The sequence below is a fragment of the Peromyscus maniculatus genome, chromosome 3, assembly GCF_049852395.1.
Source record: "Peromyscus maniculatus bairdii isolate BWxNUB_F1_BW_parent chromosome 3, HU_Pman_BW_mat_3.1, whole genome shotgun sequence".
Lineage (NCBI taxonomy): Eukaryota > Metazoa > Chordata > Mammalia > Rodentia > Cricetidae > Peromyscus > Peromyscus maniculatus.
In genome coordinates this window covers 48,867,014-48,891,951 of record NC_134854.1, presented here as the reverse complement: position 1 = coordinate 48,891,951, position 24,938 = coordinate 48,867,014, and the positions used below count along the sequence as shown (strand labels likewise).

General features: G+C 52.9%; 3 protein-coding genes, 1 long non-coding RNA gene and 1 other non-coding gene across 12 annotated transcripts in view; 3 read left to right on the top strand and 2 right to left on the bottom strand.

The window, feature by feature from the left end:
* Positions 1 to 166, bottom strand: part of Fam131b (family with sequence similarity 131 member B) — a 32,629-nt gene extending 32,463 nt beyond the window's left edge. The window contains exon 1 of the mRNA XM_042273138.2: positions 32 to 166. The gene's annotated coding sequence lies outside the window, so the exon portion shown is untranslated. The remainder of the gene's footprint in view (positions 1 to 31) is intronic.
* Positions 71 to 9,222, top strand: Zyx (zyxin). 8 transcript variants are annotated; one of them, XM_076566417.1, is made up of 10 exons: positions 71 to 172; positions 729 to 948; positions 1,416 to 1,606; positions 1,750 to 1,842; positions 1,956 to 2,456; positions 6,596 to 6,716; positions 6,841 to 7,010; positions 7,116 to 7,294; positions 8,102 to 8,222; positions 8,659 to 9,222. In XM_076566417.1, exons 2-10 carry the CDS (start codon positions 741 to 743, stop codon positions 8,761 to 8,763), a joined length of 1,689 nt encoding a protein of 562 aa, XP_076422532.1. In that variant the 5' UTR covers positions 71 to 172; positions 729 to 740; the 3' UTR covers positions 8,764 to 9,222. The 8 variants fall into 8 exon arrangements, with proteins under 8 accessions (XP_076422532.1, XP_015845801.1, XP_015845799.1 ...); XM_015990313.3 differs by lacking the exon at positions 71 to 172 and adding an exon at positions 297 to 589 and having other exon boundaries at positions 726 to 948; XM_006997158.4 differs by lacking the exon at positions 71 to 172 and adding an exon at positions 444 to 594.
* Epha1 (EPH receptor A1) lies at positions 7,704 to 24,544 on the bottom strand. Its single transcript, XM_006997160.2, has 18 exons — positions 24,381 to 24,544; positions 23,357 to 23,424; positions 18,464 to 18,745; positions 16,890 to 17,292; positions 16,518 to 16,673; positions 15,885 to 16,229; positions 15,635 to 15,762; positions 15,253 to 15,403; positions 14,913 to 15,009; positions 14,640 to 14,698; positions 13,671 to 13,796; positions 12,711 to 12,896; positions 12,510 to 12,571; positions 12,199 to 12,405; positions 11,923 to 12,072; positions 11,473 to 11,666; positions 9,777 to 9,932; positions 7,704 to 9,686 (listed from the first exon to the last, which is right to left on the bottom strand). The coding sequence occupies exons 1-18, from the start codon at positions 24,472 to 24,474 to the stop codon at positions 9,608 to 9,610; spliced, it is 2,943 nt and encodes a 980-aa protein (XP_006997222.1). The 5' UTR covers positions 24,475 to 24,544; the 3' UTR covers positions 7,704 to 9,607.
* On the top strand, positions 21,380 to 21,486 carry LOC121828392 (U6 spliceosomal RNA). Its single transcript, XR_006070876.1, has one exon. It is a non-coding gene; the product is annotated as a U6 spliceosomal RNA (small nuclear RNA).
* LOC121828287 (uncharacterized) overlaps positions 23,273 to 24,938 on the top strand; it is a 54,022-nt gene continuing 52,356 nt past the window's right edge. Inside the window, exon 1 of the long non-coding RNA XR_013049735.1 lies at positions 23,273 to 23,863. This is a non-coding gene — a long non-coding RNA (uncharacterized LOC121828287). The remainder of the gene's footprint in view (positions 23,864 to 24,938) is intronic.

Below are 24,938 nucleotides of genomic sequence, written 5' to 3'. Positions count from 1 at the left end.
TCCCATCCCAGCCCTGCGATCCCCGACTGACCACAGGACACGTGGGACGCGGAGCTGGAGCTGCAGGGGGTGGCGGGGGTCAGTCAATGGCAGGCAGGCCGGGGGGAGCGGGACTGAGCTGTTTCGGGACCTCTGGGATACTCGCCGGCCCGCTCAGCCTGGAGTGGGGACGGTGAGTCAGATCTCCTGCACACGCGGGTCGGGAGGGGGGGTGTGGGGGGGTAGGTGGCAGGTCAGGAAATGACATCAGAGGCCTGTGCTGGGGAAGGGTGGTCTATGCCCGGCGGGGGCGGTGGTGAGTGGGGAGGCCGCAGGCGGACTTTCGAAGAGCCTGGAGCCCGGGGCAGGACCCGGGCCCCTTCCTGGGGGAGTTTCCTGCCCAGTCCGCCCTCCCCGGCCTCTCCCCGCCCCCTCTCCGGGCCGCTCCTTGTATGGTCTGGGCGCCGCTCTCTCCCCGCCCCCTCCCTCCCTTCCCTTGCACGTCGTCCCTCCCCGCCTGGCTAGAGGCTGCTCCGGACCGGGACGCAGAGTCCGCGGACTCGGCGCCGACGCGGTCACCCGAGACGCGGCGCTCAAGCTCCTGCCCGCGGTGAGGTGCGGGGAGCCGCTCCGCCGCCCCAGGAAGGGCACTCAGGGAGGCGCGGGTGGGGTCACCGAGGGGAGCTGGGACCGAGGGGTGTCAGCCCGGCACGGCGCTGCGTAACCTGACGACCCCACCCCCCTAGCAGCCCGGCCTGGCCATGGCGGCCCCCCGCCCGCCTCCCGCGATCTCCGTCTCCGTCTCGGCCCCGGCGTTTTACGCCCCGCAGAAGAAGTTCGCCCCGGTGGTGGCACCGAAGCCCAAAGTGAATCCTTTCCGGCCTGGGGACAGCGAACCTTCTGTGGCCGCTGGGGCCCAGCGAGCACAAATGGGCCGGGTGGGCGAGATCCCCCCGCCGCCCCCGGAAGGTATGTGGCTGTGCTTGGGGGCCCCGATCCCTCTCCAGCGCCAGGTGGGGGTCTGAGGTTTGGGGAATTTGGGGGTGTCTGGAAAGGCTGTTGCGAAGGGGGCTGGGCGCAGCCACCCTGTCCTGAGCAGATGTTCTTACCTCATCTTGGAGCTCCTGGCTGGGAGCCAGGACCCTTGGGACTGTTCCAAGTCTCCCGCCTGGGGGTGGGAGGCGGGAATGTGGGCCAGGAATCTTCCCCTTTGGATCCGTTCTCTGAAGTGTAACGGGAGCTGCGTGGTTCCTCAGCCGATCCCCGGCCTTTCTCGACCTGCTTCTCTCAAGGCGTCCTGAGCCCCTGGTTATGGTCCGCACACACTCTGAGATGCAGAAAAGAGTTCTTGGATTAGGGGGTTAGGACTGTCGGCCGAGGAGAGGAGGAAAGAAAGAGGGCCAGTACTGATAGCCTTCTCTCTCCTTCCTACCTAGACTTTCCTTTGCCCCCTCCTCCCCTTATTGGCGAGGGCGACGACTCCGAGGGTGCCTTCCCACCTCCGCCTCCCCCGATGATCGAGGAACCGTTCCCCCCAGCTCCTCTGGAGGAGGAAATCTTCCCCTCTCCACCACCTCCCCTGGAGGAGGAGGGAGGGCCTGAGGCCCCCACCCAGCTCCCACCGCAGGTAGGGAGGCCTTGGAGGGCAGCTTTATGTGAGGTGGGGTGGGGGACACCTCCGCTGAGTGGAGAGGAGTCTCTACTCTCCCCCGATGGGATTGGGATGTCAAGGGAAGACTGGGATGGGTGCTCTGACCCCTGACCCTCCAGCCCAGGGAGAAAGTGAGCAGTATTGACCTGGAGATCGACTCTCTGTCCTCACTGCTGGATGACATGACCAAGAACGATCCCTTCAAAGCCCGGGTAAGGGGCAGGATAGTAGGAAAGGCTGGGGCCCAGAAGGAGAGGAGGGAATGTAAGGAGGGGGTGACAGCCTTCTCTAAGTGCGTTTCTCCCTCTTCTGCTTCCCTTTGCAGGTGTCATCTGGCTATGTACCCCCACCAGTTGCCACTCCGTTTATTCCCAAGCCTAATACCAAGCCTGTCTCTGGGGGCACAGCACCCTTGCCTCCTTGGAAGACCCCTTCTAGCTCCCAGCCACCACCTCAGCCACAGGCCAAGCCTCAGGTCCAGCTCCATGTCCAGCCTCAGGCCAAGCCCCAGGTCCAGCCCCAGCCTATGTCTTCCCCTAATGCACAAGCCCGAGGTCCCCTTTCTCAGGCTCCAACTCCAGCACCCAAGTTTGCTCCAGTGGCTCCCAAGTTTACTCCCGTGGCTCCCAAGTTCAGTCCGGGTGCCCCCAGTGGACCTGGGTCACAGCCCAATCAAAAAGCGGTGCCTCTGGAAGCTCCCTCTTCTGTGGGCACAGGGTCCCCTCAGCCCCCAAGCTTCACCTATGCTCAGCAGAAAGAGAAGCCCTTAGTTCAAGAGAAGCAGCTCCCAGTGCCTCCACCAGCTCAGAACCAAAACCAAACCCAGGTGAGGAAGCCACAGGCTGAGGCCAGGGGCTGGAGTGGGACTACAGATGAAAGGGCAAGTGGGGTGAGGGTGGGGTAGAGGAGTGAGTGGAGGAGCCAGAGTGGGTGTGGCAGTGGGGGAAGTGTGGGGTTATCTGGTGGGGCAGAGAGAAAGTCCTTCTGGGGGAAACCTAGTACTAGCTGGGGCCTGGGTCAGCAGGCAGAGAGCAGCAAGGGCTTAGAATCAGAAGGATACAGCGTTCTCTTGTATCTCTGCCCCGGAATGTTAAAGGTGAGAATGAGATCACTAGCCCAACCTTACTTTTTCCCCGTTCTTGGGCCTTGACTTAATCCCAAGGCTCCTGGCTTTGCTGAGCACGTTCAGCACCCGAGGGCACAGCTAGAGATAAAAGTGTAGTCAGCACCAGTACACACCTGCTGGGCCAGCCTCAGCTGAGTGCAGGGACTGTGTGCTCTGTGCTCTGGAGGCTGGGGCAGGGGGCAGGAGAGATCTCTCCAACAGGTTCAGCCTTCTGAAGTCATGGGTCAGGGGTAGAATTCTAGCTTGTTTCTCACATACTGTTAGACCTTAGTCAAGTTGGGTGAACTTTGAGTCCCCCCCTCTCCCTTTTTTTCCTCTGTCTTTGAAATAACCACCCACCCCAAACAGTGATGGCAAAGAGCAAGTGGGCTTATCTTCTTAGTCTTGTACATAAATGCTCAGACTAGAAATAGACAGCACAGTTGTCTGTTAGTTCAAGAGAAGAGATCTCCTGAGTTGAAGGGACCTGGTGGTCATCTGGCCGGTCACTGTAAATGCCTGTGTGTACTCAGACACGGTTTAGGAAGAAACGTTGCCGAGTTCCTACAGCTCAGAATCTGAGTTACAGGGATTTGAATGTAGGAGCCAACATGGGCACTGGCAAGTTCAGAACAGCTTCGTGAGGTGGGTCTGCCTTCAAGTATTTGAGGGCTTGAGAATCCAGAAAGGATCAGGAATAGCACTCAGGTAGGAATAGCCCATGCAAAATTCTAGGGTATGAACACACGGGTCTGCTTGGAGGACAGGTAGCACAAGGTTCCTATGGGAAGAACTTTGAGCTGTACTTGAGATTGGTGGGAGTAGAGGGCAGAAGTACTAGGTAAAGAAATCTCCAACAGGGATCTTGTGCATGCTACAGAATCACTGATGGTTTCTCAGTAGTGTGTGGTTTGTCCAGAGGGACTGCTGGAAGTAAAACTTTTGGAAGTTTTCGATAGTATTTCCAGCCGAGATGCATATGAGAGGTAGAGAGGTCTGTGAAGCGGGCAAGTTCACTCCTGGGCCACAGTAGTATTAGTTGCAGTGAGAAATAGGACCCACGGATGAGAGCCGTTCCAAAGGAAGAACCTCCAGAAGGAGGCGAGTGATAAGCCTCTGGGGTAGGAGAACACAAATGCCAGGAGGGCTCAAGCCTGGCCATGCTGGGGAGTGGCAGTATGACAGACCAAATAGAGAAGTGCAGAAGGGGAAATGCTTTGACGGGAAGAGGAGGGGTCCAGCTGTCAGCGTGTTGAGCAACAAACAGGCTTCAGGCGCACTCTCCTTCAGCTGCATCTGTCATTCAACTACTGCAGGACTGTAATTCAGGGGCAGCCCTCAAGCCAGAGACGTACGTGCACATAGCCATACATACCACAAGATAGCTGACAAGTCTTTCAAGAACTCCATAGCGGAAGTTAAAGGCCTCAGGAACCTTGGGTCATGTAAAGAGAATGGAGGAAAACCCCAGGATGGGATCCTTAGAAGTGGATGAGGTGACCTTGGGGCTCTTCAGTATGGGCTCAGGGAATAAGGACTCAGATAAGCAGAGCTTTGACTTAGGACTTCGTCGATGGCCTTGGGACTGTTTGTGCCCTATGGTGGTGACGAAGTTGAGTGAACAATTGACGAAAACATGGAAGTCGTTAGCGTAGCCTGATCTCAAAGTTTGGCAGTGAAGCTCAGTATAGTGGCCTGTAAGTCACAGCACATGGGAAGTTGAGGCAGGAGGACTGTTATGAGTTCAAATCAGATTACAGAGCGAGTCTCTCTCTGTGTCTCTCTTTCTCGTGTGTGTGTGTGTGTGTGTGTGTGTGTGTGTGTGTGTGTGTGTGTGTGTGTGTTAGGTGCTTCAAGTTAGGGGAGGAGAATAATCCAGGTATGCATTTCAACCAGGAGGTAGAAGCCAGCAGGGACTAGGCCAGAGATCCCTGAGAGCAGCAGTTGACCTCAGAGGCCCCGGAGGGGGCAAGGACAGGGTGACACACAGTGTTTGGTTGGAAAGAAAGAAGGATGAGGGAAGTTACACTGGCTAGCTGCCAGGCATTTAAGGGGTGAGGTCATCGGTGAGTGGGAGGGAGGGGGCCAAGCTGTGGGGGGCTCCAGGAGATGGAAAAGGTTCGGAACAGCTGCTGTCGGGAAGGCAACTGGGAATCTGGCAGAGCCAGATACCAGAGCGAGAGGCTGGGGCTGGAGGGTGTGGCAGGTGCAGCCCTGTTTGGGGAGCCCTGCAGTGTTCAGCGGCTCCACCTACTTTCTGCAGCGTGGAGGCAGAAACAGGAAACGGGCGCTGCTGTGGCCCAGGGTTAGAGGTTGGGTCAGATAGCTTAGGGTGGTGGAGGAGGCCTTTGTAGAAAGAGCTAGTAAAGAAGCCCGTCTAGGGACTTGATTGACAAGGCGCACCGGCAGGCTGAAGCCTGGGACACTCAAGCCCTCCTGCGAGGCTGTTAGTAGTGTGGTTGGTGAAAGGAGAGGTGGGGATAGTTGGAAAGGATCTTGGGAGCAGAGTGATAACAAATCACAGGTCCAAGCTATCCCGAGGTGGAAGATGCTGCAGCGGAGAACTCGGAGGCCATGGCAGTCGAGCAGTGACATTGCAGCTGGCAGGCAGAGGAGGCAGCGGCTGAGAGTGTCCCGCAGGAAGGACACGGGCATCCACAGGGAGGAGTGCGGTTGGATATCCTTCCCAAGATGGGGACAGCCATTTATAGTAGCATTTGCTAGAGAGCAAGGATGAGCTGAGTCCATTCCCCTGTCCTCCAAGTGCCCGGAAGGGAATCTTAGAAGAGGGCAAAGGTGAAGCTTGCATTCAGGGACCCCCCCCTCCCCTATTAGTTAAGAGTAGGGGACTGAAGGAGTCAGTCTTAAGGAGAGTGGCTAAGATCACGGGGAGTGTGACTTTTATTCTTTCCCTGGGAAGGTACAGTATGGCAGGTAGAGCTCTGAGTACAGTTCTGGGGGTGGAGAAGGAGATAGTGAGGGGCTTCAGCAGGGATGAAGGCATCAGCAGGTGATGGGGTGACAGGGTCCTGGGTGAGCTTAACCCTGCAATAGACTAGACCCATCCAGAGTTCTTGAAAGAGTGTCTCAGGGACGCACTGGCACAAGTCAGATAGCCCCTGCTCAGAACCCCAGGATTCTGAAGTGCCTTGTCCCTACACAAGGACATCCTTCCCCTCTCCAGTCTTTAGCCCTCAAGGTCCTCTACATAGGAGGAATGGGCTAGCCTAGGAACTGACCTCTGGCTCTCCCCTGAAGACTTGCTGGGGAAGGACCGGGATCAGGTAGACTACTGACTTAGGACGGAACCCAGGGTGTCTGAAGAGCTGAGGGTGGGCTCCTGCAGACAGCTTTTGAAGGGTTAACCTGTGCTTCCAGCCTCATTTCGTCCTCATGCTGACAGGGGCTACTGAGTAGCAGGCGGGATGAGTAGGTGTATGTGTGTATGTAGATGTGTGCCTGTGTGGTGTGGCCCTTGTCTGGGACGTGGAAGACGCTGTCTGAGCATGCTCTGTGAAGTTGGGGTGTGACCTGGTGTGTTTGAGGCTTCAGTGACCTGAGCTGCTGTGTTCGTAGTTTCCATTGCTTACTTGTTCTGGTCTGTCTGGATGCCTAGGGGTGCAAGGGTTTGAGCTAGACCGGTGAAGATGTCCCACTGTAGGAGATAGAGGCTAAGGTCAGCTCTGCCCCTATGTTTATATGTGTGGTACTAGGGGTCAGGGCAGGGAGCAGCAGAGAGGAGCTTGAAGAGTCCTAGCGTCAAGGAAAGGAGATGGAAGCTTAATTCTCAGTGTAAGAAAGGGGTCAGCTGGTCCATCTGGGAGGAGCTGGAGAATATGAAAAAAGCGTTGGTGTTTTAGGTGCGCTCTCCTGGCGGCCCGGGACCCTTGACCCTCAAGGAGGTGGAGGAGTTGGAGCAGCTGACCCAGCAGCTGATGCAGGACATGGAGCATCCTCAGAGGCAGAGTGTGTCAGTGAATGGTGAGGCCACTGCCCACTCTCGGGCAACACCTTCCCTGTTAGTATGTTGGCTGGGCATGAACTTCCAAGGAGAGCCCTCGGGATCTTCTGTTCTTACTGAGGTGAAATCCTTTGATCTCCCCAGAGTCCTGTGGCCGATGCAAACAGCCACTGCCCCGTGCACAGCCCGCAGTCCGTGCCCTGGGGCAGCTGTTCCACATCAGCTGCTTCACTTGCCAACAGTGTCAGCAGCAGCTGCAGGGAGGGCAGTTCTACAGCCTGGAAGGGACGCCGTATTGTGAGGGCTGCTATACCGTGAGTCTGGGCTGGGGCTTCTGGCTGTGGTGGGGCTGGATGAGTCTTGGAAGCTACGCCTTGGGTTCTCTGGTTCCCTCACAACCTGCTCTGATTGTCTCCCAGGAGACCCTGGAGAAGTGTAACACCTGCGGGCAGCCCATCACTGACCGGATGCTGAGGGCCACTGGCAAAGCCTACCATCCACAGTGTTTCACCTGTGTGGTCTGCGCCTGTCCCCTGGAGGGCACCTCTTTCATTATGGACCAGAGAAACCAACCCCACTGTGTCTCTGACTATCACAAGTGAGAACCTGTCATGTCTTTTTTTTTTTTTTTTCCTGTTCATCCATGTTTTGTCTGGTAACCAGGCTGCCACCTGGCTCCAGGTCAGCCACAGACCACAGATCTTGCTTGCTAGCCACAGTGGTGGCCCTTGGCTGCTTCCACATTAGCCTTGGCTCCCTTGGGCTTCTTGGGGGTGTGTCTTTGTTCAGCAGTTGGTCCTAGAATGGCTATGTTCCTATGCAGGCTGGGTTCTCAAAGTTCCTTTGGAGTTCAGATACTTGGAGTACTCACTTCTCCCTAGACCTGTAACACTCCTAGGCTGGTAGGCCAAGAAAGTATCGACATGTAACTATAGGATGGGAAAGTTGAAGTCTGTCCCCACCTTGGACAATATGTTGGGGGGATACAGTTGCAGGATTTTGTGTGCGTGACTAGGATTCCTGGTCCCTCTGTTCTCTCTGGGGCCAGGCTGGAGGGAGGCATCTGAGAGGGAGGTGTCTTTTGTCCTGCTCTGGAGTTCTTGCAGAACTATAGTTTGGGTGGGGCCAGGGTGTGGGAGTGAGCACCTGTGACCGAGGTGTGGGAGATGGAGCATTGTGTGCATGGAGAGGCAGGAAGTTTCTCTTGATAAGGGCCTGCGGTGTGTGCCGCTTGGTCCTTTGGCCTTTCTCATGAACTCGCTCCACCCAGATATGTGGAATACGAGGGTGTGCCCTTGGCCACACAAACCTATGCCTCCTTAGCCTGTGCCCGCCCAGGGGTTGAACGCACGCCCGAGGTATCTGGATCCACTGAACCCTCTGGACCTGCTTTCTGACCCCTTAGGCAATATGCTCCAAGGTGCTCCGTCTGCTCGGAGCCCATCATGCCTGAGCCTGGCCGTGATGAAACTGTGCGAGTGGTCGCCCTGGACAAGAACTTTCATATGAAGTGTTACAAGTGTGAGGTCAGTCGTCCCTCCTGGTCGTTCAGAGGTCACTTTGAGCCTTGGAAAAACCAAGGGACTTCCCAGTGGGAGGGAAGAGCGGGTGCGTTGGCCTGTTTGTGTGCGCATGTGTATGTGTGGGCTGGGTTGGGGGTGTCGGAGGTTAGAGCAGTGAGAAGCAGCCAGAATGGAGTTGGGATAGCGTGGGACAGGCTCCAAACCTGTAGTGGGATGGCAGGGGGTGGGCTCCCTGGGAACTGTCTATTCTTGCCTTTCTTGCAGGAGAGGCCTGGGGAGGAGCAGGGGAGGTAGTTTGGTCAGGAAGGTATGCAAGGCCAGAACGCCAATCCCAGGCCTATGAAGCGCTGGTCTTCCTGCTTCAGATGGAGCTGTAGTACAGCAGGGTGGGGCAGCAACCTTCCTGGCCAATGTCCCTCTTACCTCTCCTCCTTTCCAGGACTGTGGGAAGCCCCTGTCCATTGAGGCAGATGACAATGGCTGTTTCCCTCTGGATGGCCACGTCCTTTGTCGGAAGTGCCACACTGCTAGAGCCCAGACCTGAGTTGAGGATGGGCCTCCTTCCAGAGCACAGGTCCATCCCCCACCATGGACCACCCACACTGAGACCAATCCTTGCCTCTACCCTCCCTGCATTCCGAACCCCTCCCCAGTATCTCAAGTGCCCTGACCCAGGGCCTCCGCATGGCCTCGAGGTGCCGAGGCCCGGTCCGTCCTGGTGCTGAGGCGCAGCCCTGGTCCCCACCCCTTGCCTCTCCTGCAGGGATTGCCCATCCTCCTGAGGTTCCCCAACCCAAGGGTCACGTTTAGTGCCGCTGCTTTCACTGCTGCACCGATGCGATGCCCTTGGCCGGCCCCAGCAGCCTGTGCACTGTGCTTGCTGAGGGTGGGAGAAGCCCTCACCCTCCAGGAGCAGCCTGGCTCCAGCAGCCCGGACACCCACCTCGCCCTGTGCTGCTAGGTTGTGGCCACAGCTAAAATGATAAAACCTCATTTTCCAGAACTGCTAGTACTTGCTTCTTTGAGAACACCTCAACTCCAGGGGTTGAAATCGAGGGAGTCAATGGGGAAAAAAAGATCACGGGTGAGGTGGAAAACTCAACTCCTGTTTATTTACAAAAATAGATAATGCATATATAAGTATACATATATATATATATTAAACCCTCCCCCAGTACCCACCCACCCACAATCCCCTTCACTTGTACCGCCCACCTCCCTTTTATAAACAAAGGCTCCTTGGTCCAAAGGCAGAGTCCTGATTGAATGGGCAGGAGCAGCACCAATAGCCTACATCTTGTAGGCTGAGGAAAGGCCCAGGGAGTGACCACAGCCCTGTCCTTGCTCATAGAGGGGGCAGAGGGATGAAGTGTCTTTTCAGTGGCCGCTCAATCCTTAAATCCTTGAATACTGCAGAGAATGCGTTTCTGGTGCCCCGGCAATGTGATTCCCATCTGCGTCAGGTCCCTATGGAAGAGGGAGGGGAGGCCTTGAGTCTAGAGGCTCAGACCTCAGCCACCCTCCCATGCCCAGGCTGCCTGGCCCCAGAGTCCTTACTCAGCTGTCAGCTCCAGCACACACTCCATGGTGTCCAGCCCAGCCGAACGGAAGTGCAGGATGTAGCGCTTCATGCGTATGGACTCCAGCCACTCTGAGACACTTCGGTAAGGGATCCCATCAGAGCCACTCAGGCTGGGCAGCCGGAGGGTCACCCTGTGGGATTTGATGCCTTGTTTGTTCCCTTGGAGTACTGGAGTGGTTGGCCTGGGCCACCACTTTTCAGCCAGCACTGAATCTGATGCTTGCACACAGCACATCTAGGCTTTCTGTACATAAACTGGCTGTTATCTGAGCCTGCTCCCTGACCTGTTTCCTGGTGTGCTCTGCTCCGAGCTGCAGGTGGGCAGCTGACTGACCTGTTCCATGAGTAGATCTAGGGGATGTGGATGCTATGGGCATCCCTAGGGAAGAATTCCCAGCCCTTCAGACATGAATGCATCCTGACAAGATAAATCAAAAGACAGGAGCAGGGGCCTGCAGCAAGATGCTGTCTTGCCTTTTCCTAAGATGGCCACCTAGGAGCGGCCCTCACTTGCCACATTCAACCCCCCAACTGCTGTTCTTACACTTTGATAGCCACAATACAATGAGTGTTCCTGTAGGAAAGCCAGCCAGAGCCAAAAACCATTAGCAAAGTAAATCTGCTGGGAGAAAAAATATCCAGCATTCCAGAAAGATTAGCACACACAGTCTCCAGCGTCCGAGGGAGCTGTGCTCCAAAAGATAGTCTCAAAAGCTGGAACATGGAAAACAATCCCAGAAACAAGGTTATATATGGTGGGTTTGATACAGAGGCCAGTACACCAGGCTGTCTTACCCGATAAAGCAGTTGAAGTCCACCCTTGCCTGGCTCCCTGACTGGACCCCTTCCTTCCACGTCATTCTCTACATTCTGGCCATGTTTTTGATAAAAATACAATTTTGGGAAACTGGGCAACGTTTCTTGTTCTCACAGTCCTACCTCCACAGCAGGGCTGGTCCTCTGCACCGATCGCCGCTGCTTTCCCTGTTCACAGGGAACTGTCTGTCCTTCCTCAGCTCCTTCTAGCTGGGCCATGCAGTCAGAGGTGGACTCAGCCTCCCTCATGTCCCTATCCCAACCTAGCTGCCCAAGCTCTCAGGTGCAGGTACCAGGCTGCAGCCAGGAGCTTGTACCAGGAAGTCCTCCAAGATTTGTCAAATCTGTGAATCTTTCTTCCACATGCAAGAATATATGTATATAGTATGTATATGGGGAAAAGAAATTACCCCAAGTCTCAGATGGCCACAGGAACACCAGAGGTGGGGTCCCAGTCACAATGCAACATAGTAGGAGTGACAAAAGTGACTGGAAAGGTTCCAGGGGAAACAGTGAGGTGGGTAATCTAGAACTAACTCATGTTAAGGTGGCGCACGCCTTTAATCCCAGCACTTGGGAGGCAGAGCCAGGCGGATCTCTGTGAGTTCCAGGAAAGGCACAAAGCTATACAGAAAAACCCTGTCTCGGGGAAAAAAAAACCCACTCATGATAGATGGGATCCTACCTCTGTTAGCCTGGGCTTTCCCAAAGGGCATGGACTGAGTGCTATCTCATATGCCAGATTCTGTCCAGATCTCCCCAGGGCCCCGCATTCAGTGGATAGGCTCAACTGTCCATTTTTTATTTTTCCAGTTTTGACCTCCACAAACTCCCACCCTTTCTGAACATACTTACCTGGGGTCGAAGTTGGCAATGGTCCTTAGGGAATGGGGGTCAGTTAGCAACTGCTCCAGATGTGCCTGCAGCTGGAGGAAGTGAGGCCGACGGGTCCTGTCGTAAGCCCAGCAGTTCTTCATGAGTTCATAGAGAGGGGCAGGGCAGTCCACAGGAGGGGGCAACCGGTAGCCGTCTTCGATGCTTTTCATCACCTGTAGCAGGAGACAGGGAGGGATGCCGAGGCAAGGAGCTACATCCGCTAGGACATCACACAAAACTATTGAGCTCTAAGCAACCCTGACCAGGGTAGATGGAGTGATGAACAAAGAAGTAACAGAGAAGAGACCACAGGAAATAGTGCCCCAAGCTGGAGTTGGAAAGAAAGCGTTATAGGGAAGGACCATGTTAGGGAGGGTAGAAGAGACCGGAGGTGTGTCCGGGACGACATGGGAAATAGTCCAGGTTTACCTCTTGATTGCTCATCTCCCCATAAGGCTTGTCACCAAAACTCAGCACCTCCCACATCACAATCCCAAAGCTCCACACATCGCTGGCTGTGGTGAAGATCCGATGGGCAATAGCTTCTGGGGCTGTCCAGCGGATGGGGATCTTTCCTCCCTAAGAAGGCATGGCATCGGAGGGTGATGTTTCAGGGCACAGACGAGTGCAAAAACGGTGTGGGAAGGGAATCGGGTCTCATGCTTGTGCATGGGTCATCAATGTGAGTGTGGATGGGGCTCTCACCTGGGTTTCGTAGGTGCCATCAAAGTCATCCAGGAGGCGGGTTAAGCCAAAGTCAGATACCTTGCAGCACAAGTTCTGATTCACCAAGATATTCCTGGCAGCCAGGTCTCTATGGACATAATTGTGGCCACTGAGGTAGTTCATGCCCGATGCTATGCCCAGCAGCATGGCCACTAGCTGACCAGGAGCTAGCTGGTCCTCTCGTTCCTGTAGTGGGACGAATGTATACATCAGAGGGTGAACAGTCTCCCCACAAGGCATGGGGCTCCATGGTGTGACCCTCTCCTGAGCTGGCTCTCTGCCCATCTCACCTTTAGAAAGGCATCCAGGGCTCCATTTTCCATAAATTCTGTGACGATCATGATGGGCTTTCCTGAGACACAGCACATGCATCACACCCCGGTCCAGGTTTCCTCCCTTTGGCATCCTGCTTCCCTCCTCCATTGCTCCCACCCCATCCCCCCCCCCCCTTCCCACACATTCTACTCCCATTCCTGGGGATGACTGCATACTTTTTGTGACAACACCTTCTAGGCGGAGAATGTGTGGGTGATTGAACTGGCCCATGATAGTTGCTTCTCGAAGGAAATTCCACCACTGGCCATCTGGGGATGTGTCTTTCAAGGTCTTAATGGCCACAGTCTTGCAGTCTTGGCTGGGGAGTCTCAGGGCTCCCCGATACACTTCCCCAAACTCTCCTAGGTGGGATGAAAATAAGGTTGTGGTCTGATGCAGTCAGGCTACCTCATGATCAGGCTGTGACACCTCTAGGACCGACCAGTTTCTCCTCGCTGGAAATCTGAGCAAGGACAGAGCTTAGGTTGCCCTTCTGGAGAAGCAACAGTCTGGAACCCACCTGAGGCTGGGCAACCTAACCACCATGGTCTTCCATGGCTAGCATGCTCGTTGGCTTATGTTAAGTAAGTACTCACTAAATGCAGAGGGACGGAGCTGTGTTGATGAAGGACAAGCTGGTCCAGGGCTAGTGCCCAAGTAACAGGGGGCCCTGCCTGTTTCCTGTGAATGAGCTCCCTGGTCACAGTGCTGGCTTGGCTGCATCACTGACAAGGACACTGCCAGGCTTTGTTCTCTGTTGAGATCTATTTTCCCTGGTGACCCAGGGGACTGGGGCAGCCCGAGGACACTGGGCCCCTGATGGGATGGAATGCTCACCTAGGAAGGCTCTGAATCTCTCCTACTTTGGGAACCATCTGAGAACAACCTGCAGCTTGGCATGGTGGCACCTCTATGGGTAGAGATGAGGTGTTTAACATTCTTTATCAGAAACCCCATAACCACAGAGCAAAGTGTGTAGGAGGCAGAGGCTGCCCCAGGGCATAGCAGTTCAAGGAGGATACAGGACACAGCAGGCATGGGCTCATCTGGGAACTCAGGCTTTTGAAGAAAGGAACCCGCAGGCAGCCCCGTGCTACCACACAAAGGGGACCAGCTAGGGTCACAGCAGGACTTACCTTCCCCTATGACAGTGTCTACAATCAGCCAGCCTGGGTCCAGTTCCTGGGCAAAGTCCAAGGCTCCCTGTGCAGGGTCCTCATAGGCCTGGAGGTCCACGTAGGGTTTCAGCCACAGCTTGTCCTCTAGGGAAGACAAGAGGGCTCAGGCACTGCAGTATATATTTCAGGGATCAGAGCATGGGGGGCTAGGGAGAAGGGCAGATGGCCGAGCCCCTTCTCAGTCCTCCTCTGCTCTCTGAGGTGAGCCTGGTTCTTTTCTTAGCAATGAAGCCTCCACATGGGAGCCTTTCTCTTGTCTGTACTCCAAGCTTCTCTGTCCTACTGTTCAGGGTCCATAGTGGTGGCCAGAACTCAGACCCTGGAGGCATTTCCCTGTCCTGAGTTACCCAATCTTCCTATGACTTGTGTCCCAGCTTCTGACCCACCTCATGTTGTCCAAGTCACTTCCACCTCATTCCCTCCCAGATGAAGCCTCCCTTCAATGCCAGCTAACTCAGACAGCTGCAGCCTTTCCCTCTTGCAGAGCCACCTAATGAGGTGACAAGCAAGAAGTCCACATGCCTCAGAGGACCTTAACCCCTTCCTGCCTGGCCTCAGCTCACGGCCCTGGCCACCGAGGTGGAGAGCACTGCTCAGAGTCCAGGGCGGCTGTGCACCTGTACCAGAAGCTAGTAGATAATCGCAGCGGAGCTGCTGACAGCTAGCTATCACAGCTAAGTTAATTAACCAAAATTAATTAGGTGGCAAAATATGAGAGCCCTAGGGACAATATACCCCATCCACATTCCCAGAGTTGACCTAGGCATCTCTCTCTCTCTCTCTCTCTCTCTCTCTCTCTCTCTCTCTCTCTCTCTCTCTCTCTCTCTCTCTCTCTCTCTCTCTCTCTCTCTCTCTCTCTCTCTCTCTCTCTCTCTCTCTCTCTCACACACACACACACACACACACACACACACACCACTGCCTCACCTCGATCAACGTTGGTGGCACGTTCACGCTGCCTCTGCTGTCTCTGCCGCTGGCCTCTCCTGCAGAGGAGGTAGGACAACTTCTTCAGGGACCCAGGGAAATCTCAGTGGTCCAGTGGGCTCTGGCTGAATTTGCCACAGACGTGAGAGCTGGGTGTGGGGCCCACCTGAGCTTTGGTTTGAGGGGACAGGAGGATCATCTGGGGGTACAGACAGGGCTTCTAACAAGGTAGAGGGACCCCAGATAAATGGGTGTGGAGGACAGAGCCAGCACCTCGAACGGAAGACATAAATCCCGATCAGCAGAGCTATTCCAAGCAGCAACCCAAAGATGATGGCCACAATCTCTCCTCCGGTCAGGCTCCTGGAAACTGAGCATACGAAGTCTGGGGGTTCATAGTCTTTAGGGGTGATAGAGGCTAAAAGGTAGGGTCCCAAGTGTATACCCAGAGTCGGTTTTTAAGTGGGCATTGGGTCTTTATTGAGATTATTGAGGAGACACATGTGTATATATACAGAGAAGAGCAAGGGTCATTAAAAAAATAGGAACTGAAGTGCCTCTGTGAGATGATAATTGCGTATGTTTGGGGTGGAACAAGAGATAGAGAGCCTACCTGGTGGGCTTGTCCGGAACTCATGGTCAGGGGAGAAAGGGCCAGGGCCCAGTGGGGTCAATGTGCGCACTCTCACAATGTATGTGGTGTCTGGCTGTAGTTTTGTCAACAAGACCCTGGGTTCCGGAACCATCTGGTGCCATTCTTCATCCTGTGGGTGGGGCTTGCATGAATGAGGCTGTGCTGAGCCACCCTTGGGAAAGCCAGGCAGGTATGGAAGGGCCTGGACAGGGTGGGCTGCCACAGTAAGGTCAGAGACTTTTGCAGACATTTATCCCAAGAAAGCCTGTCAGTTTTGGATGTTTTCCCTAATGTTATACCCTTAGTTGGGAATGTTAGGGTATCCTAGACACTAAAGGGTATGTCCAAGCAGCTTTCTGACCTGGTTCAGCACATGCAGCTCATAACTCAGATTCCCTCCAGGATTTCGGGGTCGGGACCCGGCCCAAGTCAGCTCCAGCTGCCTTGGTTCTTTCTTCACCAGCCTCAGGGACAGGCCAGAGAGTGACTCTGGACACGCAGGATGACAGGGTTGAATTTGGAAGGAAAGCAGGAATAATTAAAGCTGCATCTCCTCTGCTTCCTGCCCATCACTCACCCCTGTGGTCTTGGGCTTGCTCCAGGCTCCTCACCTGCGTGCCCCATGTTGATGCTGAGGGAAGCGCTGCTGGGGCTGGAACTGCCCAGTCCCGACACTCTGTTTTGGGATTTGATGGTAAAGGTGTAGTTGGCGTAAGGCTCAAGGCCTTCCACCTGCACCGGAGATGCGGTGAGCCCCGAAGCCCCCGGGGCGAAGCGCACGCCTTTTCCGCAGGGTTGGCAGGGACCCCCATCCTGTGCGATGCCTCGACACTGCAAGCACTCCACGCTGTATCTGATATCATGGCGTCCCCCTGTATCTTTGGGGGGCTCCCAACGCAGGGAGAGCTGAGTCCCTGATACAGAGAAGCTCAGATTTTGGGGAGGCGACGGGGGACCTGAGGGAGAAGAGGAGTCATCAAATAGGCACCCATTTTGCCCTCCCCTTGGCTACTGACCCCTGCTTCTGTCCATCATCCCAATTATTGGTGTTCTCCAAAGCCCTCATGAGAGGAAGTAGTGTAACCACACCTCTGCATTCTAGAGAGATCCAGGGGGCAGGGAGGAGCTGTGATCAGTGCCTGACTCCCTGGGTCTCCACTACTTGGTAAGCTCTGGGAAGTCCTGGCCCCAAGGAGGGCCCAGTAACTGCTGCCAGATTGCCAGGCCCAGGCTGCAAGACTTACGTGTGCATGCTACCTGGGGGCCCTCCCCGGGGGCTCGGTAATGTCCATTCTCACAGGTACAGATGGTGGCCCCCTCAGACACTGTTGTGCTATGTTGGGGGCACTTGAGACAATGGAGTGTTTCCATGTCCCTTCGGTAGGAGCCAACAGGGCAGGCTGGAGAGAGAAGGCAGAACCATGTTTTGTTTTGTTTTGATTTTACATGGAAAAATCAACCCTCCACACTCTTTGTCCCACTCCCTGGAACTGGAACACACCTGCAGACACGTCACTTAGGTTAATACAAATCATGGAAATGAAGCCCTGTTTTGGCACCCGGATGGCCCACCACCCAGGGGGGTCCCTGGGGCTTTCCAGTCCCCCATTTCTTACCGGTGCATCCCACACTGCCACCGCGTTCCTCGTAGCCAGGCTTGCAGTGGCACTGGCCCACAGGAACCAGCCACTCACCATCAGGGCTGCAGTGCATCCGTGGCGTACCTGCGGACCCCGGGCTGATCTGTGCATGGGGGACACAGGTTCCAGCCACTTCGACCAACCCTCCAGGTCCAGGGAGAGTGTCTGGGAAGTGGGCCAAGCCATGCACAGTCTCTGCACAGTGCTGGTAGAACACTCTTACGGACACCAGGGCCACGCAGGAACCCGGGTTGTGGAAAGCTAGGTAGAGGCCACGGTGGGTCAGGCGGCCCAAGGAGCAGCGTTCTACGTTCAGTTTCACAGAGCCAGACTCCAGGTCTCTAATAGTGAAGCTCTGGTCTGCAGCCACGGTGGTTACCTAGGAGGGAAAAGGAATGATGGTGAGCCCATGCTTCAGCCCTTCATCACAAACAATTTTTGGTTTCATATAGGCTGACTACCTCTAATCCACAATTCTAAAACCCGAAGTGCTCCCAAACCTGACAATGCCCATAGCATGCCGCAAATGGAAATTTCTATATATTAGCTCATGTGATGGATCACAACAATAATGCAATCATATACTTTGTATAAAATTACTTCAAGCTACATGTATAAGACATATATAAGACAAATGAAATTCATAATTCGAATTGGGTCCCATCCCCAAGATATGTCTATATGAATACTCGAAAGTCCGAAATCTGAAACACTTCAGACTCAAAGCATTATATGAATAAAGAACGTCCAATTTACACAGCCATGATGGAAGAGCGTGATGTACAAGGTCCCATGGTAAGCAACTTGTAGACATGCTGTATAGCTCTTGTCTTACCATCTTACTTAACAGAAGAAGAAATTAAGGCTACGGCAAATTAGTCCTTCTAAAAGACAGTACAGCTATGACACGATGGAGCTAGGATTGGAACCCAGGCAGTGGAATGCTACAGACCATAAAGTTTTCCACTACTGGGAGGTGTTCCCAAGCCTGGTGCCAATGAGGTGATCAGTTACAGAGTGTGTCATAACTAATTTATCACCAATAACAAACTTTACAACCTTCGCTCTTTGGAAAGAAGTGAGAGCACATCCTATAATAAGCTCAGACTGTTTTGCTTTCTAGCAGGTTTCTACGTTATGAAAGAATGTCATGGTACTAGTGACTGGTAGCCAGAAACTACCCTATGTAGTTTCAGCAATACTCTTGGGGTCATGTCACATATGAACACGATGGGCACTGAGATAAAAAGTCTGAAAACCTCCACAATATACTCCCCTTTCAACCATAGCACCACACTATTTCAATGGATGCAAGTAATAAGGCTATTACATGATGTGGTAACCAATGTTCAGAGAGGTTAGATGATTCCCTTAAAGTCAGAGCACAGCCAGTGGTATTCAGTTCAGCCTTTCTGTCCTTCTGTCCTGAGTTCTTTCCCTTATTCTACATTCATGCTTGCCCTGTTCCTTCTTGGCTGAGCTGAGTCATGATTGAGGATCGAGGCAAGGGTCTATATCAGGGATGGGAAGGCATGAAGGGGCAGCAGCACCTTTTGGAACAAAGGCCGTCGGAGCTGAATGCCCACATCCTGGTCACTCTCCATGTAGAGAAGGTTGAAGGTCTCCTTGCATCCCAGAGGCCCAGCTCCCCCTGGGAAACTCTTACAATCCCTCACAGTGAACTGCAGCTCTACGTGGACATGCGAAGCTTCCTCCCCTCGGTAGATCCAATTGGAGCGAAGCCAGTGGTTAGTGTCTCCACTTTCCTGTACGGGGCAGTCCTGATACATGTACAGAGGTGTCCCATTCAGCATTTGTTGCCCTTCACTCCACTGCAAGAAAAGAATCAGACTCAGTGACCAGAGCTGATGAAGAGGGAGTTGGAGCCAGAGTTCCCAGGTTAATATGACTTGTCCTGCCTCACTGTCCTGCCTCCCAGCCCCAGGAGAGTAGGTTAATTATTTTAAGCTGGGGGGTTATTTGGGCTTGGGGCAGATAAGGTAACAACCCTTTTACATCCTAGCCAGCTCTGGTTGGTCCCTTAATTTTATCTGCTTCAATAAAAGATTATGGACAGAAATTTCGACCTATTTAATCAGCAAAACTGTCAGATATCCCCAAGGGCAAAGCCCATTCAAAATCCATCTGCCAGTTTGTTCAAAGCCTTATTTTTCAAATAGCAAAGCCCCTCTGCCCTTGGAGGACAGGGACAAGCACAGAACTCTCTACATGGGGATCTCACCCTCTCCAATATTCCTTCTAGTTAGAGCCATCACCGAAATCTCAACAGTGAACCGGACTCCCAAGCACCATCCAGTCTGTCCTTTGACTTTTTTCTTTAACATTGAAAGGATTTTTAAACCTAGTAATCATAATGGCTGGCATTACTATAACTCTCCACAGGCCACTGACACAAGGCCAGTATAGAGGGACTTACTTGGGTACTAAGAGGCAGGGTTGGAATATGGAGCCAGGCACTTCAGGTCCAGAACTTATGTTCTTTTTTTTTTTTTTTTTTTTTTTTTTTTTTTTTTTTTTTGGTTTTTCGAGACAGGGTTTCTCTGTGTAGCTTTGCGCCTTTCCTGGGACTCACTTGGTAGCCCAGGCTGGCCTCGAACTCACAGAGATCCGCCTGCCTCTGCCTCCCGAGTGCTGGGATTAAAGGCGTGCGCCACCACTGCCCAGCCAGAACTTATGTTCTTAATCTTCACATCTCTGCTTATTCTAGCAGGTTAGGGATTGACATACAAAGGTGAGGTCTCCCCAGTCCTTCCACTTTTATTCTGAGAGGGAGCCATTCTTAAGGGTTTGAAACAGAGCTTTCTAGACCACTTTCAAAACCTCCTGAGGAACTGTCTAAATGGTCTTGTGTTTTTAGAATAAATGCCATACAAGGAAGGGTTGTTCTGTGACTTCCTTTGTTGTAACAAATAACACTGTGGAATTATGCCTATAGAATATGCATACAGACCTGTTTCTTGTTGCAATATATAAACAGCACCCCATCATATAGGTGCACCATAATCATTTAATCATTCATCTATTGTTGGGTAATTATTTAGTTCCTATTTATTCATTCATTTATTATTTATTTATTATTTATTCATTATTTATTTATTATTTTAGGGAAGTAGACTGATGAATGTAAGATTTCTATTGAATTGAGTGAATCAATAGATAGACCACAAATTTTATAAGATGTTGCTAAATTGGCCTCCAAAGACCTTATCAGTTTATATTTCTACAAAAAGTGCAAGAGAATTTATTTTCTAAAAAGTTCATCAGAAGGGATACTAAAGTTCTTTTTATCTTTTGCCAGTCCTATGGCCAAAGCAGCTTAGCCAGTCTCATTTCTGTGAAGGGGGAGAGTGCATGTTTCTCTTTGGTTCATTGGCTATTTATATTTTTATTAAACTCTTCTATTATTCACTTGTGGGAGCTTCTTAAAAAAATGCAGTATAGACAGTAATTATTTGCTTGGTATGTATGTTTCAAATATTCTCAGCCATACCACATTTTTGCTAATGGCACTATTTACGTGAAAACATATTTTCCATCTTCACAAAATAATATCATGCATTTTGGGCTGTGTATTGTGCCTGAGATCATACATTTCTTTTTGTCTCTTGTCTTGAAAATTTTGTAGGTTTGGCTTTTTTCGTTTAAACTTTGATCTCACCAGAACTGATTTTTTTTTTATATATATATCTGCTCAGAGAAGATGGAGAGATGTTTTCCCTTGTACTCTATTATTGAAATTACAGTTGTCAGTATGGTGACAAATCAATACTTTTGGGGATCAGTGTACACCCCAAAATATGTTTATTTGGCCATTGAGATGATTACTTGAAAAAATAACTATAAATACAGGGTTAGCTCATGGTAAAAGACATTTGCGTCTTTGGATGGGATTGACATTGTGAGCTATCAGGAAGTGCCAGGAAGAAGGCAGCTCAGAGAACACTTCTTTTACCCCAGAGACTTTCAAATGGACCCAGCAGGGCAGCCTTTGTTCACTTCACACTTGGGCCGGTCACCACCTCCCCACCCCTACTCCTTCCCGAAGCTCAGGCTGACACACAAGCTTCAACCCTCTGAACTTTGCTGGAGCTTCATCCTGTGTGAATGAAGGTAATTAAAATAGTGTTTCTCCCGTTAATCCATCATCCTTTGTCACCTCCACAGGCTCACTTAGGGAGAGGGTAGGAAGTTTTTCTGTCCCCAGCAATACTTTGCATTTTGACTTGAAATTCCATGGTCATCCACGTGAAAATATCGTACATGTGGATTTGAATTTGGACTTCCTATCCTGTTGCATTGGTCCGGGTGTTCTTGTCATTATTCCAGGTTTTAATTACTGTTGAGGTTCTGATTATCTGTTGGTGGGACAGATATCGTACTTCATCAGGAACATTCTTTCTCTTAAATATTTGCTCGGCTAGATATAGTTAAGAAAGAAGCACGCGGTGCTCACTTTGGCAGCCCATATACTAAAATTGGAAGGACACAGAGAAGATTAGCATGGCCCCTGTGCAAGAAAGAAAGAAGCATACACATTTCACAAACCATTTCACTGATATTTTGGATGCCATCCCATTATTTGATGGAGAAGAGACTGAAGCCCTAAGAACGATCATCCTGAGATTTTTATTCCACTCCAGTGAGCGGGCCCTCATGACAAAAAAAAAAAAAAAAAAAAAAAAAGACTAATTAAGAATTGGTAGGCTGGGGCCATCTTGAAGCACACAATTCTGCATTATGTCATAGAGTTCAAAGATCAAGAGGGGTGTCCAAAGGCCACAAACCTGGGAAGAAAGGGTACCTGGAGTTACTCTGGGGAGGCTCTGCTGAGGAGCCAAAGAAAAAGGCATAGGGTACAGGCAGGTGGACAGGGTGGCCACGGTAATGTGCGGCAGACAGTAGCCAGACTGCCAAAGCTGCAGCTGGAGCCTAGGGAAACAGATGTTCCCAGCTGTAGCCGCCTCTTCCAATTCCAGCCGTGACAGATGGGGGACAACTATCGTCCAGGGCCAGCGCCGAGGATCCTTTCATTTGACACTCAGGAGTCGCTGGTTGTTCCATGTGTGTATTCTGGGAGCTCAGCTCTATGGCCTTAACTGGTTTTAGAAAGAGGGGAGGGGACAAGGAAGAGAGCCGGATGGGAGCTCAGCTGCTGGCAGTGTACTGCCCTTCTAGCACTGGACCGTGAAAGGGGCCTCGCTTCCACTGGCGCTCAATTAGGGAAGACTTATTTGGGTGGGGCTGGTGGAGCCATAAGGAAAGGCCAGTGGGAGCCAGCAGATGGTCCTGCTGCCTTCCTTGTGGGTGATTAGCTGGTTTATGAGATGAGGCACCTATTAGAGTTGGCCTAATCCAGGATTTTCCAAGCGGCCCCTCCTGGAGGATACATTATGGTTTAGTCTATTAACTCTAATTATAGGCCACTCTGTGGAAGAGCTCAAAGGGGAGCCTCGACCCTCCGGTCCAAGGGAGAAAGAAAGCAATAACTCATCCCAGAAACAGCTGCAGAACATGCCTTAGGTACTGGAGCAAGGAAAGGAAATCCAGAGACTAGGTCCCAGACCAGTAAGTAAGTTCCCAACCCCAGAGGTATTGCCATGTGGCACTAAGTAATAATAGTCTCCAACCCCAGAGGTATTGTCATGTGGCTCTAAGGCCAGCTCTGCTGGGTTCCTGCAAGGGTATCTCTGCACCTTAGGCTTGAATACATTTGTGTGTGTGTGTGTGTGTGTGTGTGTGTGTGTGTGTGTGTGTGTGTGTGACACATTAATAATCCACCTCTCCTCACTGGTCTCAGGGACACCTAAGGTGGGAAGGGACCTGGAGATGGCTTTTTCCTTTCTCAAACAGCTGGAACACCTGGTGTTTGTGGAGCCTGCCTGGGAGGGAGAGAGTGTTCAGGGGCCTTGGAGGGGAGCAGCTTTTAAGTTTGAGGGAGTCAAAAGACCTTTAAAGACTTTGATGAAAGTTTTGGCTCTCCTCTTCAGAAAAAAAAAAAAAAAATCCATACATCATTTACACTTTTATGGAGCTCTCTAATGTTCTGAAACCCATCCACATAACTCCACTGCAGTGAATAGAGCTGAGACTTCGATGCGTTCCAGGTCTCTCTCTCCTCTTCATCCAGCTGATAACCTTCCTTAGCATAGGCATGCTCTCCCTAGGGGATGTGAACTCTCGATCCCCCCCCCTGCCCCCCACTATGGTAGGAGGGTGAGGCATTGGAGATAGTCCCAGTGGAGTGAAGTTTGACACCTCCAACCCCCAAGTACCATTCAGGAGGCTCTGACTCAGCTTCCCCTCCCCCACCAGAGGAGACACTTCCAGTTTTTCCTGCTCTTTTCTGTTCCTCCACCCACCTCTCCACCCCATTTCCCACTGGCCTTCAGACTTGAACTTTCCCAGGTCCTCTAGACACTTACCCCGTCCTCCGGGGGATCCAGAAGCCAGCCCAACTCTCCTTGTGCCTTGCTTGTGTCCATCAAAGTGACTGAATGGGGAGAAGGCAACGAGGGTGTCACCTAAGGGGGAGGAGGTGCCCTACTACCAACATTGGGTATTCAGGGACTCCCGGCCCGAGGCTGCCACATTTTCTAATAGTGTGACATCCTGAGGCAGCGGGAGCAAAGGGGTCCAGGATTGAGGAATGAAGCGCTCCAAGGATTACAGTGGATTCCTTCGGAGTGTGATGGGAGCAAGGAAGAGTGGGGCGAGGGTTGGGGGCTGTCCTGAACCAGAGTCAGGACAGCAAGCGTTGGAAGAGCAACCTCAGACACTGCACCAGCGGGGCCCGGGAGGGCTGGAGCACCCCTCTGCTGCAGGGATGCCATGGGTGGACGTCAGGGAAGATGAGCCTTTGCAGTCCTGAGTGGGACCCTGGCAGGGGACTCCTGGTGGAGTTTGACTTTTTCTGCCAACCGCCAGCTCTGGTAGGGGAGGGTATAGGAGGAGGGGCGCTAGGCGCAGCTCCGATTTTGGGAGGTGGGCGGGGCACAGTCAGAGAGGGTTTGCAAACTTTCCTGTGTAAGGTTGGACCCCTACGCCTGGGAGCCCCCAGGTCCTAACCCTCCCACCAGTGGCGGTCTGTCTGTGGTCTGGTTAGGCTGGCCGAAGGAGGCTTTCCACCTGAGTGCTGGCAAACTCAGGGGTGGGCCCCTGGAGGGTCCCATGATGCTGCAGTGGGGAGTGCAGCTTCCTGGCTGTGGTCAGGAACTCCCTCTCCACCCACAAAATAGGACTGGTCAGCAGAGGGTAGGGGTGGCTGAGCCCGTGGGCAGGAGTCTGGGGTTAAAGGCCAAAGACTGCCCTGGCCAATCGATCTCCCCGCTACTGGGGCGAAGCCAGGGAGAAGGAGTAAGGCGCGCAGAGGAGGGCCTCCTCAGGAATGCCGGCTCTTGCAGGCTGCTGCCCGCCGGCCCGGAAAGGGAGAGGGAGGGGGGTCGGTACCTTCCTCGGCGCGCGCCCCCGGGGGCAGCGGGGCGCAGAGCAGCAGCAGCAGCAGCAGCAGCAGCGCGAGCCCCAGGGGCCAGCGCCGCTCCATGGCGCCGGCCGGGACCTGGGACCTGGGCCCCGACGGCTGGGCCAGGTCGCGAGGGACTGGGCAAGCCAAGCCGACCAGGCGGGGGCGGGGGGCGGGACCAGCTCGGGGGCGGGGCCTCGACCTCACCTGGTTCACCTTCTTAAAGGGACAGGAGGGCAGGAAGGAAACTTGTTAGACAGGTAATAAACTTTTAAGACCTGGAGGCGTCTTGGTCGCAATGAGACTGAGGGCGCCGCCTAGTGGGCGTTGCTAGGAATTGACTAGACATTTCTTAAGTGTATCCTAAACCCAACCCAGTTTTGATCCAGCCTTCAACCTAATTCGGCTTGACTTGAAGGAGATCTCCGTATTTATTCTCTTTGTTTTTCGGGAGATTCTAGACTTGTCATAGTCACTGGGAAAGTCAGGAGTGGGAAACCCTCCTTCATTCTTTTCGGCTTAGATGACGACCATGCAAATTGGTA